Genomic DNA, 15,554 nt, shown 5'->3' with positions numbered 1-15,554 from the left:
ATGCGAAACAGCTGCTGGAGCCTGGATCATTCCCAGGGTGACACCCTCCCTCTCCCCGCTCACAAGGGCAAGATCCTCTCTTGCAACCTGCTCCTGCGCAGGGACCGCGCGCGCCGGCGCTCGAGGAAGGATGCACCGTGAAGGTGTTAAGCACAGTGCTGTTTTCTGCTCTCCTGCCACTCTCATGGCTTCATTTTTCCCTTTCTTCACCACAGAAAGTCCAAATAAGCACCATGAACAATAAAAATGCTGAAAGATAAGATGGTTTCTCCCCATTCCAGCCAGGGAGGTAAAGCTAGGGACAGCAAGGCTTCTGCGTGCCAGCCAGCTGAGGAGCGAGTATCCAAGTAATCAATGGTGATTAGCAAATCTCTTAAAATGATCCATCGCCTGCATTAATCCCTAGCCATTCTGTGCGTGAAGCAAAAGGCTCCTTAAATCAATACCAGGAAGTCAAAGCTAATGAAGAAATGAAATGGCTGTCCATTAGCTCGGGCGCGCAGCGCGCCGCGGGTTCCCCGAGCACAGCCCCATTCCAGCAGGCGCCTGTGCTGGTTTCTCCCTGGAGTCCGGCCTGGGATGTGGGACAGCCGGGAGCAATCCCAGCGGGAATGCCCATTCCCTTACCACGCTGGTCATGGGAAGGCTGCAGGACAGCTTAACTTCTGTGTGCTTAGCCCACTGTGTCCATACTCCACATGAAGGACATAGCTCCTCACTGCTGATTTAAGGGGTTTCAGTGCCAGTGTTTTGAAGCAAAAATGAGGTGGTGTTCAGGGCAGCTTTGCTCTTTTCTTTTTTAATTTGCAATATATGATTTTCCAGAACCCAGACATTTTCTCTCTGTTCAGAGCTGCAGACACTGCTGCACTCCAGGAGCCACTGCTGTTCTGTCAAGCCACTTAATCCCTGTTCTTCCCTGCAGGAAATGGTGTCAGAGGGAATAGCTTTTACCAGATAGGGGCCGATCTTGAGCAACTGGATCAAACCTCATAGGTTTGGCAAGTTGAGTCAGTTTTTCACTGTGTCTGATTTGCATCCAGCCTCCGTGCCAGCAAGGGTTGTGCTTGCAGCGTGGGCTGGGGCTTTGAGGAGCTTCTGCACCGTCCTCAGCCCGCGCCGAGCTGCGTCCTGCATCGGTGGGACAGGCTCAGCAGAGTTGTAATGTCATTTTAGGGATTCCCTTCTCTCTTTAAACTACTTTCTATTGCTAAATGGGGTGAAAGGAGGTATGCTATAAGAACACATCCTCCTTTTAATTATTTGCAGTAGCTTTTTCTGACTACCTTATTTCTTCCTGCGAAGGTGGAGATAGTGTCCTTTATTTCCTTAATTCCATATCAGATCCATCTGCAGCCATGGAAGGCAGGGGGCTGTGCACCGCAGGCAGTCGGATTTCCAGGACATGCTTCCCACTGAAGGGCACAGAAAGCCTCGCATTCCGCAGCAGCTAGGAAGCTTTTCCTCTCTGAAATGAGCCTTATTTCCCTAAGTCTTGTTCATGCCACTAGTGGAAATGTGGCTGGATCCTTCACTCGCCTCTCTGAGCTGTTTTGTCTTGTGTTTTCTTTTTAATTCACAAACATTCCCAGTAACTTTCCAGAAACCAACCTGGCTGCCCCATTCCAGCAGAAGGTGCAAGCGATTTCCTTGTGCAAATGGGAGTCCAGGGCTCCTGCTGTCCCTTGCTCACAGTGTTCCTTAGCAAACTGAGCGAGTGCACAGAAATTCACAGCAACTGCTTTTCTTTCTTCTGTGCGTGTTAGCGTATGCTCAGGAAAAGGAGGGTCAGAGAAGCGTTTAAAGGCACCCACGATTCAGACATGTGCTCTGCATATTTTCCCACCTCGCTTCTGCAGCAGCAGCTCTGAGCAGAGGCTGGGAGTGATTTGTAATCGTCTGGTGGTCCGATGGTGGGAACTGCTGTCAAACAAAGATCACGGGGTGTTAGTTCGTTTCTGTCTTAAGCAGGATTCGGCTCATTAATTTGGAGCAGGGAGAAGGAGAAGGAAGGGATTTGCATGCATTTAATCAGCTGTTGAGTTGTAAGTATTGTTTGCCTTTCCTGTTTGTGTTCCTCCTACTTTTGTGTTTATTTCCAGGACCCACAGCAGGCCTGGTGGTGGTATTAATAGTGCTCTTGAGGCTGGCGTTGCCGAATCCTGCTTCTGAAAACCACTTCCACCAGCAGCTTGAATTTGTCCTGCAGTCGGAGCACGGCCAGTCTCTGTGTAGATCTCTCTAAGCACTTCTCCCATTTACTCTGAAGAGCCCCAGTCCAGATGTTTTCGTGTGACTGACTCTTTAGGAGTCTTGCCTGGTCTCCAAGCTCTGCTTTTTAAAGATCAGTTTGCTAAGCATGGTGGGATTATTTACAAGATAAACAGGAGCTAGTGCTATGTTTGGGACTCGATTGAATTCTCTCGATAGTTTCAAAAGAGGGAGATGCAGCATAGCACATCTAATGAGTCTTACAAATATCTTCATCACTCCTTTGCTTTGCAAAGAAGTGCCAGAAACCCTCCTAATAAAGAAACTCGGATGTTTTCTGCTTTCTCTTGCAATTCAGCCGGGAGACCCTGCTCCAAGGGAACAGAAAGCCCCGTCTCTCCCTCTGCTATGCTAACCAGCATTTAGAAATAGTGAGTTCAGCTGTGCAGCCAGGTCAGGGGCTTTGCTGAGAAACACTGAAGCATGAGAGTTTCTGCCTTTCCTGTGGCAGCACTTGAAGCCATTCTGTTGGCAGGTTGCGTTTCCAGCCATTCATTGCAGGAGCACTTCCTTCCTCATTAGCAAAAGTACCTGGAAGCCCAGCATTGTGTCATGAGATAGGAAGTGTTTTCCAAAAGTTGCCTGTGTAATTATGTTCTTAGGGTGCAACGGCTTCATGCAACGCCCAGTGCTTTGTGAACACAGTTCTCTACTGTTTGAATTTGGGCATCCAGTTCTGGCACATTGCCCATGTCTGTCTCCTAATAGCATTACCAGGAGATCTAAAAGATTGATCCCTTCCTCTGATAGCCTCATGTTTTGGAAGTCTAATGCTCTATCTGATCTGGGAGTGTCTGGTGGAATTGCAGATAAATTTGGCAAAAGAAGTCAGCAGGGTAACTGAGAAGGCTGTGCTTAAAAGGTGAGAACTGTCTATGTCTGCTGATGCTGCACATGCTCTGACAGCCACTTAATTGAATTCAAGTGTGAATTTAGGATGGAGACGACTGTTGCTCACAGTCGGCCTCCCTGTTTCTTGTGGTCAGCCATGCCTAGTGCGTGTGGAGAAAGTCACTCTTGAAATAAGTTTTCTATTAGAGCACTTATCTCCTGCTATCTAATCCAAATAAACATTCATAATGTCATTGACCTTTGGGACTTCCTGTAGCACCACTGCTAATGATGGAAAGTTGTTCTAAAACATTGACCATGGCACAAAAATAAAAATCAAAGGCGACAAATAGAAAATGTTAGAGGATACCATCTCTAGAAGACCTCAGTGATTTCGTTGTCTGGTGAACGTTCAGGTCCAGACAAGCTGCTCCTGCAGAGGAGATTGCTCCTAGCTCTGAACACACTTGGTGGAAGTGGCTCTGGAGCAGCAGATACTTCCAAGAATCCACTTTACTGGGAGTCTTCGTCGTAGGTCGGAGCCACACGAACCCCAAGCTGGTTGTCCCCAAGAGGGCTTGGGTGCAGAGGCCGTTCTTACCTGGCTATGTGATGCTTCCTGCAAAAGCTTCATTCCAGGGAATACCAAGGCCATGGCATGTTGGTGCTTCCTTTCCTGGTGTTGGGAAACCATCTTCTGGCAGCGATGGTGAGTTTGGCAAGGATCCCATTGCCCCCTGCTTTCTAGTTTTCCCCAGAATTATTTTGAAGCAGTTCATTTGCAAATAAGCAGAACCAGGGAGCAGGAGGCTGTGTCAGCACAGCCGTAACTAAAACCTTACTGACCCTGCAAGAAATTTCTAAGAAGCAGAGAAAAACAAGCACTGATTAGTTTCCAAGATAAACTGTGATTTAGTTTGAGGGGGGAGGGAAGGAGATGGTTATTTGTGACAAATCTGTTGAGTGCACTCTCCCCTCCTGAAATAAATGTGGCTTTTGAAGGACTAAAGGCCTTCTAAAAGATCCACACACCCCGGCCCTGCGGTAGCCGCTGTAGCAATTCCTGCTGCAGCTGCTGGCTGGGCTGGGCCACCTTGGCCCGGGAGCAAGAGGAATGGGTGCCATATGGACATCATCTCAACCGCAGGGTGTTTTTTTCCCCTTTAAAAGTATGCTTCATTCTTGGCTCCTGTCCCAGCGTGACTGCATAGCTGGAATTCCAGAGCTGCCTGCAGGCTGCCGAGCGGAGCTGCCGGGGGAAGGAGGGGGCTTCCTGGCTCGCTTGCTGCAAGATGCAGCATCACACAAAGCTGGAAGGGGAGAGCAGCCTGGTTAATGATTGCCAGCGCACTGAAAGCTGCTCGGCACTGTTTCCCTTTGTTAACAGCGTGCCGAGAGCGTGTTTGCATCATTAACTGCTTGTTTGTGGATCACATAATGCAAACCGATGCATTTTCGTAGGTACCTGGCCTTTAAACTCCCATTTTCTGCACGTCTCACCCCAAGGTATGGTTTTGAAAGGCACATTGATGACACCAAGGAGATAAGATATATAGAGATGGTTGGCAGCAATGCATCCATGTTCAGACTTCCCAAATTGGCGCAATGGTAAGGTATATTTAGGTCTAAATTGCCTTTGAATGGGGATTAATGTCTCTCAAACCATCCAAGGCAGAAGCTGTGCAAATTTCCTTCCCCCTAACCAGCAGTTCGTCCCCGGGAGCTGCGAGCCCAGGCTCAGCCTCGCTGCTGTCACTGCCGAGCGCGGGGCCTCGGCTTGGCCTCGGCTAACCCTGCCGAGCAGCGGGAAAGCTTTGCTGCTAGGGCTGTGTGAAAGGGACTTGATTGAGGCCACTGATTTCCTTTCGCTTGTGCCCAAAATTAGCTGCTTTTTGCAAAATCCTGGCTTTTTTCCACTGCGTTTAAGTGAAAAAGCCAAACTCCGCCGTGGAAGATGCTCATCAGCTACAAAGTGAAGGGCAGCGCATGTGTCTCACGGGGCAGGAAGCCCAGCTCTTGAGGAGCTGGAGCCTGGGTCATTTTGGGGGAAAGCATTCCCTTTCCCGGAGCAGAAGAGCTGCTTGTTGAGCCAGCAGTGCACCGAGCTCCTTCACAAGAGCCGTTGCAGGAGAGCTTGGTAGGGGCACACGTTCTCCATCTGCCTTGCTCCCGTTCCTGCCTGGGGACTAGCCTGCAGCATGGGACATTTGGTGACATCTTAGCGCCAGTGAGATCATGAAATAGCAGGGAGACGGGGCAGCAATAATGAATCTGCTGAGCCAAGATGATGTCATGAGCCTGGAGCCTTACGAGGGATTTAGCGGTTTGTGCCGTGCAAGTGAAAATGAATAAACGTAGAGTATTTATCCAGGCAGAAAGTAAATGGGGAGATTAGAGCCATCATTGTCACGGCAGCAGCACCAAAAGCTGACAGCGTCCCCAGAGCCAGGGCTGCCCGTCTGGAAAGAGATGGGCAGGAAGGGTGAGGAGCCCGTCCCGGAGCCAGGCTTCTCTTTGCCACAGGCATGTGGCAGGGATTTGCATCCTAATTATTTTTCAGTAGTCTTTTTAAGCTCTCTTCCCCAAGCGCCTCCCCCTGCTCCTCTGGGTTACAGCCTGCAGTTTGTTTTGGGCCCGGGAATACAGGGAGCTGCTGGACCCTGCAGAGCGGAGGGGAGTCCCTCGAGGCTTAAGGCGGCGGAAGGTAAAGTCCAGCCATTGACCTTTATGATTCCTTTCCAGCTTGGAGTGCAAAAGCTCTTTTGCCCAAGGGAGTTCTCAGCTTAGGTTTTGAAACTGCCATAAACTTGTGTCTTTCCACAGTTGAGGGAAAAAAAAAAAATGCCACTACCAAAATGGGTGCTGCCGCCCGGCTCCGGGTGGTGCAGTCAGCTTTGCTGTTCATCAGTTGCCCATCTCTGCTGAGGAAGTCCAGCCTGAATTTTCAGCTTTTGCCTTTGTGCCCCTTTCTCCTTTTAGCGTCGCGGTCGGAGCACGCGGTGCCGTCCTTCGGCAGCAACCGCTGCTGCCGCTTCGCCGGAGCAATTCTTTACATGAGGTGACTCTTCCGTCCACAACACAAATCTCACTGTGCTTGAGCTCCCCAGGTTTTAAAATAAACTCTCCATCAGGTTTAGGATTTTTTTTCTCTTTTTGTTAGGAGTCGGTTTTGCTCTGTTCTTGTGCTAGAATTACCCTGATGGTAGATCTTACTAGCGCCAGATGTTAGAAATCAGAATCTTTCTTGTTTTTCTTGGTACTGTCTACTCCTACTGCACCCTATTGAATATTATCTGAAGAGTAATCTGATGATTAGGAGAGATAGGGAAATAAAACTTTATGTAGATGATCTTTCTTCATCGCTTAGCTGACTGAGAGGCACCACATTGGAGGGTTGGTTTGATAAGGATGTAATTGCTCCTGAAGGCAATTACCATTTTTGCTTCCGAAGTTTCTTAAATGGGAAGGAGACCAGTGTCTGCTAGTACAACCATCTTCATCCTCCTGTGTAACCCTGGGGACGGTGTGTGGGCACTCCTAGCTGGCACAGACTTAATGCAGTAGTTGTTAAATTACAGGGCTGGAGCAAATGACATCTTAAATGTGGATCCTGTGGAAAATCCTGGAAAAGCAGTAACAACATCAGGATACATTCCTCTGCCTAGATATACGTCCTGTGCTCATCATCAGACTTTCTCTATGCTTTTGCATATCCTCACCCCCTCACACGATTTTCAGGGTGCAGGTTTGTCATTAGCAGTGTTGAAATAACCGGCTTTTCCTCTCTGCCTGGCTGAGGCCGGGTACCTACAGCGAGAAACCCTGCAGCCCCCTTCCCTGCCTCCTGGGACACGGGCATCCTGGCTGCTGTTTGTGTAAGAACATGACTTGCCGTGGAAAAACTGGCTGCCATCCCAGGTAGCGAGTGCTGCTCTGGCGCGCGGTTGATAAAATGATGTCGTCTCCGTGCAGGTTCGCCCCTCAACAGCGAGGAGCCGGTGTTAGAATTACCTTGTGCTGTCACTGCTAAGCTGCTGTTAATCTAATTACTTTTTCTTTTGTCTGTCTTTCTCCCTTTTTTCCCCCATCGTCCTTGTGTTGTACGCTTCGGCGTGCCGCAGTACAAATCTGTGTTTAGGTCCTACTCGCAGGACTTTGTGCCTCACAACCAAGTCTCCATACCTCCTTTCCTGTCTTCTACCTCCTCGTCCTGCTCCACCCCTCCTTTTCCGCCCGTCCATCCGTCTCAGAGCTCTGACCTAGCGGTGCCCAGCACAGCCAGCCCGTCACCCAGCACTGTGGATGTGCCAAACTCCTCTTCTCAGGAGAGCAGCTTTAACGGGAATGCTCCTGTCTGCCTTCCTTCTGAAACCTCTTTCACTGATTCTCTCCAGACGTCTTCGGTGAGAATATCCAAAGAGATAATGCACCTTAATGCGAGGCTGGTTGTTTTTGTTTTTAAAGAAATGTCTCTTGCATTAATGCACGCTTAAGCTCAATGTGGTGTAGTTTGGATTCCGCACGTGTATAAAGACAGAGAGGTGATTTTTTTCTTAATAAGAATGATGTGTACAAAACAACAAAGAACGCAAGCGGGTCTGAGAAACCATTAGCGCATATGGAGGGAAAACAGAATGTCAAATGCTGGTGAAAGGGAGAGGAGAAGGAATCGCTGTAGCTCCCTGGAAGCATCGTAGTGCAGAGCTGCAGAAGGGGAAGGAAGGACTTGTCTGCTGCTGCTCTCCCAGCGCTCGGGTTTGCTCTCCTACATTCCCCCTCCGGCACCCGCGAGCCCCTGGAGTGGCCCAGACCCCGCTCGGCTCCCTGCTCTCCTGTGCAATAAACTTGTTGATTTCTCCAGGCTCCTTCTCTTCTCCGTTACCAGCAGCCATAGTCACGTGTAGGTGGCTGTGCACGTTGGGGCGATGCATCAGATCAGGCTGGTCCCCCACAGATGACACTACTGTTTTAAGGTCCCCGATGGGTTTTGCACGCCGGTGGGCCAGCAGCACGAGCTCTGGTAGCAGCTCTGCCTAGTGCGGAGAAGGGACATGGACTTTGTCAAGGAACTAGTTGGCTCCTCGCAGCTTCACACGTGACCTTGTTGTGGTGTCTCCCTTGCGTTGGGTCCTGGTTTGAGCCCAGATGTCCCTGAGTTTGGTTTAGGCCGGTGTTTAGGTCGGCTGTGCTGTGTAGCGTGGTCTGGGGACACGACGGGTGTTTCCTGGGCTGCAGGACGGACAGGACAAGCGCTGTACGCTCAGCTCCTGTGACCCCGAGGCCTGCACGTGCGTCCTGTGCCTTCACGCAGTGAGTGGACGGCAGCTCTTGCGAATCAGCCCCTGCTGCTGCCGTCCTGGATAGTCCCCAAGAAGCAGCAAAGGGAACGCGCGGCATCGGGGCCAGCGCGGGAGCCTCCGCGCTGAGCTGAGGAAGGGCTCCCTGTTAGGTGGCAGCAGCAGCATCTCCCCCCGTGCAGGGGCCGGTCCCTCGGGCCGGCTGCTCCGTCACGTATCTCCTTTCGTCCTGTCTCCCCTAGAGTGAAAACGCCAGTGAGGAGGCTGGTGAGGGTGAATACGTCAATCTGTATTCCTCTGGCCAGAGCAACGGGGAACTCCCTCCCTCTGAAGGAGTAAGTAACCTGGAGAGGGCCAGGCCCTGGGAAGGGGCTGCTTGGTGCATGCTGCGTCCACGCAGGGGCTCACGCGCTTCGTACCGGCCTCTTCTGCGCTCTGGGGACGTTGTGGCAGTGTCACGGCCCCGCTCCGGAGGCTCTGCCGAGCCCGGCAGGACGTAGGGACGGCTCTTCCTTCCACCCTTCCTTGTGCTTTGCTGTTAGAGCTGCTTGCCCGTGGTTCCCGTTCTGGAAAGCTGCGCTCTTTGGCCAGTCCTGCAGGCCTGTGTCTGTATCTGCTTGGCTTTCCTATTTTAATAAAACCAGTCTTCTGCTTCTAATTTTTACTTTTCCTTCACTGTTTGGACTCAAAGTAAGTAATTGGCTTAGTCTTGTAATCAGAGAATGTATCTTCCTTTTGTGCAGTGCTCATGTACCAGGAATTTCCTGCAGCGGACGGGGTGTATTCCGTGGCAGGAGGCATCGTCTTCCTGCTGTCCTGGGGAAAATAAGAGCAGAGGGCTCTCTGCTGTGGGGCTTTTTCTTGCCCACCCGCACCGTGGAACACATAACCCTGCAGGATGTCCCCAAAACCTTTATCTGTGCTAGGGCTAAGTGGCCCAAGAGACAGTGTTCCCATCACTTCCCTTCGGGAGACATATCTGGGTAGGCCCATCCCTTTGCACAGCAGCTGGAGGCTCTTTACTATGACACTTAAGTGCTTTACAGATACAGAGTCGGGAAAAAACCCACAGATGCTAAGAAGCCTAAACTCATCAGTGCTGAATCCGGGTAGCATGTAGGTGGTTTCAGTTCTGTCTTTTCAGTAGGTTGAACTTCCAAGTTTCCTTCTGCATGATATTAAATAACTCTGAACTCTAGCACTGTCAGATTAATATCCCCCTTTGCCATTTGTGGCTATTTTCCTTCTTAACGACTGGCTGTTTTAAACTGCTGTGTCTGTGTTTGCTGTTTGCTCCCTACCTGCTGTTCCACGCCACAGGTTCAGGTGCTTCTGCCTTTCCGAGTTAGCAGCGTTTCCACAGCAGTGGATTGTGGAGCGGAAACACTGCGTCATGGCACAACTCCTGTGATAGGAGAGAGGGAGGCAGAAAAATCCGCTCGCATCCACCCACGAAGAGCATCTAGTCTTTGGGGGTTGTAAACTAGGAGGGAACTGAAACTGGAGAGCTTAGAGCTGGCTTTGACCATGCTGAATAAAGCCTAAGGCAAGTGTGTTTCAACAGCAAGGGCTGGAAAAGAAAAATGGAAAAAAAAAAAAGGCCATTAAAGGGTTAAAATCCAAGACAGCAGCTGACTTGTGTTGTAACTTTCGGCATCATTTACACAATGTTAAAAGCAAACAATACTAATTACACTAGTCTCCAGAGATGGTCCCAAATTTCCTGTCTAATTAACTTCTGTGTTTTCCTGGCATTTGGCATAAACTTGCATAAATCTTTAACCACTGTGGTGGAATTTACAGTAAAGGGCCATGTAGAGGCAGTAAGACTGCAAATGCAAGATCAGTTGTAGTGCAGAATCCCATGCAGTAATGAAAAACTTCCTTCTCTTTGTAGGAATCTCCCTCCATCAAAGACGGCCACTCCAAAGACTCCACTTCGAACAGCAGTGCCATGGGGAAGGAAGGCAAAGATGGTGCCGAAAGGTGAGCCTGACTCCCGTGGTCCATCCACGCAGCCTTCAAAGCATTCACATTATCACCGACATCCTTTTAGTCCAGCTCTCTGCAAACCAACCCTTAGGTTGCCTCCTGTTTTGCGTTCAACCATCTCGAAGTTCTGCAGACCGCTGCAGACAAGGACGAGGAGGATCCAGCAAGGTGGCATTGCTTAGTGTAGCAGGATGGCAAGGGTTAATGCAGCCTGGGTTGGTGGTAATTGGCTTTCCTGTCACTGACACTGGCGGGTCCCTCCGGCTTCCAGGAAAGAATGCAAGAAAAGTCTGTATCGCTGTTGGGAAATAGTCTTCCAGAAGGGAATTTCTTCCTAACTCTGCTAGTTAGTGGCTGGCTGAGGCCCCAAAGCAGGAGCCTTTCTATCCCTTCTAATGCTCTTAGCTATCGTTTGTCTATGTAAATGAAGAGGTGCCGGCTGTAACAGATGGGCTTCAGTAGAAGTGGAGCGAGTGCCTCCCTGCTGCTTAAGATTGCTCTTCAGTTGAATTTTTAAAGCGAAAATAAGGCAGGGCATTATTCTGTATGTGACAGTCAACTTCCCTCCCCCATTTGCCTACAGCTGGTTTGAGGGTTTTAATCCCTGCAGTGAAGAAGACAATGCAACAGTGCTCTGCAAAGCTCAGGATCTGGCAAAAGTGCTGATCGGGGCAAGGGATTTGGGCCTGTGGCTGGGGAAAGCTGTGGAGGCCACGTGCGTTTTACTTATTCATTTGTTTATATATTTTTTAAGGAATCCAGGCACAGTGTGTGCCCAGGCATAAGAGGACTTCCCTTTTGGGCTCGAAGTGTTAGAGTCATGGAGGGGCAGAAAAAGAAGTGGTAAAAGCTCTGCACCGTATCTTCCTGCAAGAAAGGAAGAGCATCTCCCCTGTCATCTCCCCCTGCAGCAGCTGGGTTGTGAGCTGACTAAAACACATGCGTGTGCAGTGTGCTTGGTCTCTATACATTTGCAAAAGGGCTTAGATTTGTGTGCACTGAAAATTTGGCAGGTTAACAAAAGCAGATACTCATGCAGCCATAATAAAATCCTCTCGGCCAGAAATCCAGGAAAACAAGTGTTTAGGTCCTGAAGGTTCATCCTTCTTTTCTTTCCAAAAGATACACAAAGCAACAGAATTAGAGCTAGATATTTGGCCTTGTTTGCAGAGGATTTACCTCTAGACTTTCTGTGTACTCAGAGCAACTTAATGAAGGTCTGAACACGGAGAGCTCAGCTGGACCCTGCCTCTCCTCTCCCCTCCTGTGTGTCTGGGTGATGGCACTGATGGTTGTTTGCTTTTCTCCAGGCAGCAGCAGTCACCAGATGCGTTGGAATCGTCGCAGCTGGAGGAAGAGGTAGATGAGCTATCCCTGATTGACCACAATGAAATTATGTCAAGGTTAACGCTAAAGCAAGAGGTAGGTGCTTTCAGGGGTCACTTTCATACTCCTTGAGTTATGATCTGCTGAAATCTGACCTCCGTGAGTGCACAGGCATCAGAGTTTATTTGAGCCAACATGAAAAACTAGGTTATAGCAGACACAGTGTACAGCTTTATGTGCAAACTGCTGTGCAAGTGCAAGGCGCTAGTATAGGCAAGGAACATCAGCACTGAGTGTGGGCTTAACAACACGTGCCATGTCTCTTCAAACCAGCTCATGTGCTGCCCTTTTCCCAGTCTGCTCCCTCCCACCTCTTCAGCCTGCTACAGTCCCAAATGAGGCACCTGAGAGTCCAAACACAATAAACCCAGGTGAAGGTTTATGGTGTTGGCCTTTCCGTCTGAAGGCAGGTTTAGCAGCTTTCCCCAGTAGGACATTATATTACAGATCCTGGCTTTGGAAGAGCAGCCAAAGTAGCTGTTCCTGTGTTTGGGAAACGGTTTGGTTTCTAGCCTTGGGTGCACTCCCAGACGTCTTTCCTAGACTCTTAAGCCAAGCTGTCCCTGATGTGCAGCTAGAGGGAATATGCAGGCCTCGAACCTTTCAGCCTGTCAGGAGCTAGTCTGAAAAACAGAGGGAATTTATCATTTACTGGCACTCGAGGAGTGTTCTTTGGTCGACTGAGATGCACAAGAGTGAGCAAGAAGCTATTACTCATAGTATTTCATTAGTCTTGCCAGAGGATCTCCCAATAAAATCATATCTTAGACCTAGCTACCCCATGACTGCAAATCCATGGGGTTTTTTTTCAATATTTTGCATATTGAAATGACAGAGACACTGCTAAGGGAAGCCAGACATTGATTCTAGTCTTTACCTTGCAGGAATTAATATGACCTTAAAATAAACTTTAAAATTGGTGATTTCTGAACATTCTGGACTATCAAATCTGTGTCAATCCTCAACTTTTTTTTTTTTTTTTGTACAATCTACATGTTTAAATCAGTATAAAACTGCTTCTCTGAGCCATTTGTTATAGTGTGAGAACCACTGGCCAAGTGGTAGATTAGTTTTGCATATTTTTAGTAATAAATGCAGTAGCTAAAAAAAAAAAGCAGTTTTCAGAGAGTGGTAAGGCAGAGGTCAAGCACTTAGCAGCCCGGGTTCCTGCTCCTGGTTATTGGATCCCTTCAGGTGACCTCCAGCCAAATAGTTCCAGATTATGGAATTAACTTGCTAGGTTTTGATGTTTCAGAAACAGTGAAGTCAAATGCCTGACCCTTCACCCCACAGCCGCCGTGGTACGTGATCGTGCACTTTGAGCCAGTTCACATGGTGTTCCTGCTCTTTTAATGGTCTTTTGGGAGCTCTGGGGAATCTGGGACATTTCTGCTCTTTCTTTGGTGGGCAGAAGTTTCAGCTTTCACTGCACTTCACAGTGAGCAACCCGGAGTGTGCATTAGCCCAGATCCTCACCTGGGACACCAAATGTTGTCCTCAGATTGCAGGATGAGCCCAGCACTTACGATCGTGCCCCAGCTTGTGCTGTGAGCAGTGCCAGGAACACTGTGTACTCTGCCAGTTAACGCTCAGTTTGGACCCCAGGGCTGGCAAATCTGACTGAAGGGAGCAGGGGTTACGTGTCATGTGTTTCTCTTCTCGTTGCAGGGAGATGATGGGCCAGATGTTCGTGGTGGGTCTGGAGATATTTTGTTAGTGCACGCAACAGAGACCGACAGGAAAGGTACAGTGGATGCACCCAGGCAAGCTGCAGAGTGCAACCTGGTGTGGCCTTTTGCTGCTTTTAAGCTGTGTCTGTAGTGTGAGCAGTTGCAAAGTTACCATATGCAGCTGGGCCGTGGTGGAGGGGATGGCATTAATGATCCTGTGAGATGTGGGGGGGATTGTGCTTATCTTTGGCGAAACAGAGGTAATCTGGATAAGCACTTGTTCATTCCATTTAGCAGCAGGGATGGTTTTAACTCCTTAAAGCCCTTGACGATCTCTGCACGGCGAGGCCACCAGCGGAGTTGGTGACAGTGCTGCATTAGTGGCTCCCTGCCTGCAAACGGCCTGTTGTGGCCTGTGTGCTAAAACCCGTCTTTATCTCCCCAAACGCGGTCACCTCCGCACGATGCAGCTCCCTTCAGAGTCCTGTGACAAAGGTGGCCTTGGTGACATTTCCAAGGAGCGACTCTGAACCTGCCAAACACATTTGTGCTGATGGCCCTAACCAGAACTGATCCCCTTATCTCCTGGGATGGAAAGCAAAATGCCCTAACCTGTTGAACCACTCAGCCATTTAGAGGCTTGACCAGTCAAAGGGGAAATAAATTCCATGTGCATTTTTAAATGGCAGCTTCTTTACTGTAGCAAAAGGTGTTTGCAATTGCTTACCAGCACCATTTGGCTGGGAAGAAAATCCCTCCACTGGCAGATATATTTGTCTGGCTATGTGAGGCATCCAGCCCTGGCACACAAGGCCAAAACGGGGAACACAGCAGAGAGAAGGGCACAAGTCATCACGCTATGGCTAGATATGTAAAAAAAATAAATCAAGGTGGTGAAAATACCCCTTTTAGAAAGCTGAAAATAGACTCTGATTTACTATTGCTGCACCCCAGAATGAGCATCACATTGGAAGAGCTTCCTCCATGCTGTTGCTGTTTAAAGACAGCTCCTTGATAAAGGGATGTGTGTTGAACAACCAGCTCCTGCATGGGGAGCTTTGCAGATGTTGCAAACAGGGAGATGAAAGTGACGAAAAACCTCTCAAGACTGGGGAAAAAGAAAAAAGAAAAAAGTAGAGCAGGGTTTTAAATACACAGCAGCGTGGACAAGGGCGGATGAGTAGAGGGAGATCTGAGCAGAGTTGCTCAGAATAGTCCCAGCCTTCCGTCCTGGGCCAAGCTGTTGATCTGAATGGAGCAGGGAGGAATTTGTGCTATGCTAACCCACTGTTTGGGTGCCCGAGAGGGTTAATGAATTAAGCTTACAATGAGAAGAATTCGGGGCTTGTAAATCAATCAGCCAAACTGCACGGAGGGGTATAGTTAAGAGGCTCTCCTTTAAAGATGAATTTCTTGGCAGCTTCGAGTGCCAGAGCAGACCAGCTGTATTACCTCACGTTGCCTTTTGGGCAGATGGGAACCCAGAATAAATGCGGCTCCACGCCCTATTGCGCGATGCTTCTTGTCCATTTGAGTTTTGTGGAATTGCTGTATGGAATAAGGGATAGAAGGAGACGGTATCCCTAGGAATAAAATCCATGGTCAGCGAAGCGCTGTCAGCCCCACACGCTCGCCCTGAGCACAGGATTACGGCCAGGACTCCCGGCCTGGACTCACCTCTGACATGACCACCCAACCTCTGGCTTTAGAGCTTAGCTCTGGGTGTCCTTAACCTAAAAGCAGCTCTCTCTGATTTAAGAACAGCGGGAAGAGGCGTCTGCAGGAGGTGCCTGCTGAGAGAGAGACGCTGCAGGCAGAGGGGCCCCAATCTGCCATTGCCTCCCCATCTGCTGCGGGCGCCCCTGCCCTGGCTGGAGCCTGCACGGCCCGGGCACGAGCCCCAGCCCCACCAACAGCCCCCGCCAGCCCTTGTGTGGGGCCAGCAGCGCCAGGAAGGCACCAAGAAGCTTCCACTGTGCCCGGGCAGCAGGGATGTGACACCATGTCATCATTTTCAACGCGTGGGAAGAGTGACCCTGTTCCTCCTGCACAGCTCGCTGCTGCCTAAGCAGTAGGACAGAACAGGCACCCATCCCTCATAATCAAG

At 49.6% G+C, this 15,554-nt stretch overlaps 1 protein-coding gene across 1 annotated transcript in view; it reads left to right on the top strand.

The window, feature by feature from the left end:
• Nucleotides 1-15,554, top strand: part of RAPGEF1 (Rap guanine nucleotide exchange factor 1) — a 77,100-nt gene that overhangs the window by 56,248 nt on the left and 5,298 nt on the right. The window contains exons 12-16 of the mRNA XM_088525281.1: nt 7,224-7,505; nt 8,642-8,734; nt 10,297-10,385; nt 11,702-11,813; nt 13,446-13,521. Of these exons, the coding sequence (XP_088381407.1) occupies nt 7,224-7,505; nt 8,642-8,734; nt 10,297-10,385; nt 11,702-11,813; nt 13,446-13,521 (652 nt within the window). The remainder of the gene's footprint in view (nt 1-7,223; nt 7,506-8,641; nt 8,735-10,296; nt 10,386-11,701; nt 11,814-13,445; nt 13,522-15,554) is intronic.

This window comes from Tinamus guttatus, unplaced genomic scaffold (assembly GCF_059628265.1).
Source record: "Tinamus guttatus ecotype Peru unplaced genomic scaffold, ASM5962826v1 Tinamus_guttatus_pri_ptg000226l, whole genome shotgun sequence".
NCBI classification, from domain to species: Eukaryota; Metazoa; Chordata; class Aves; order Tinamiformes; family Tinamidae; genus Tinamus; species Tinamus guttatus.
This window is presented reverse-complemented; position numbering and strand designations above follow the sequence as displayed.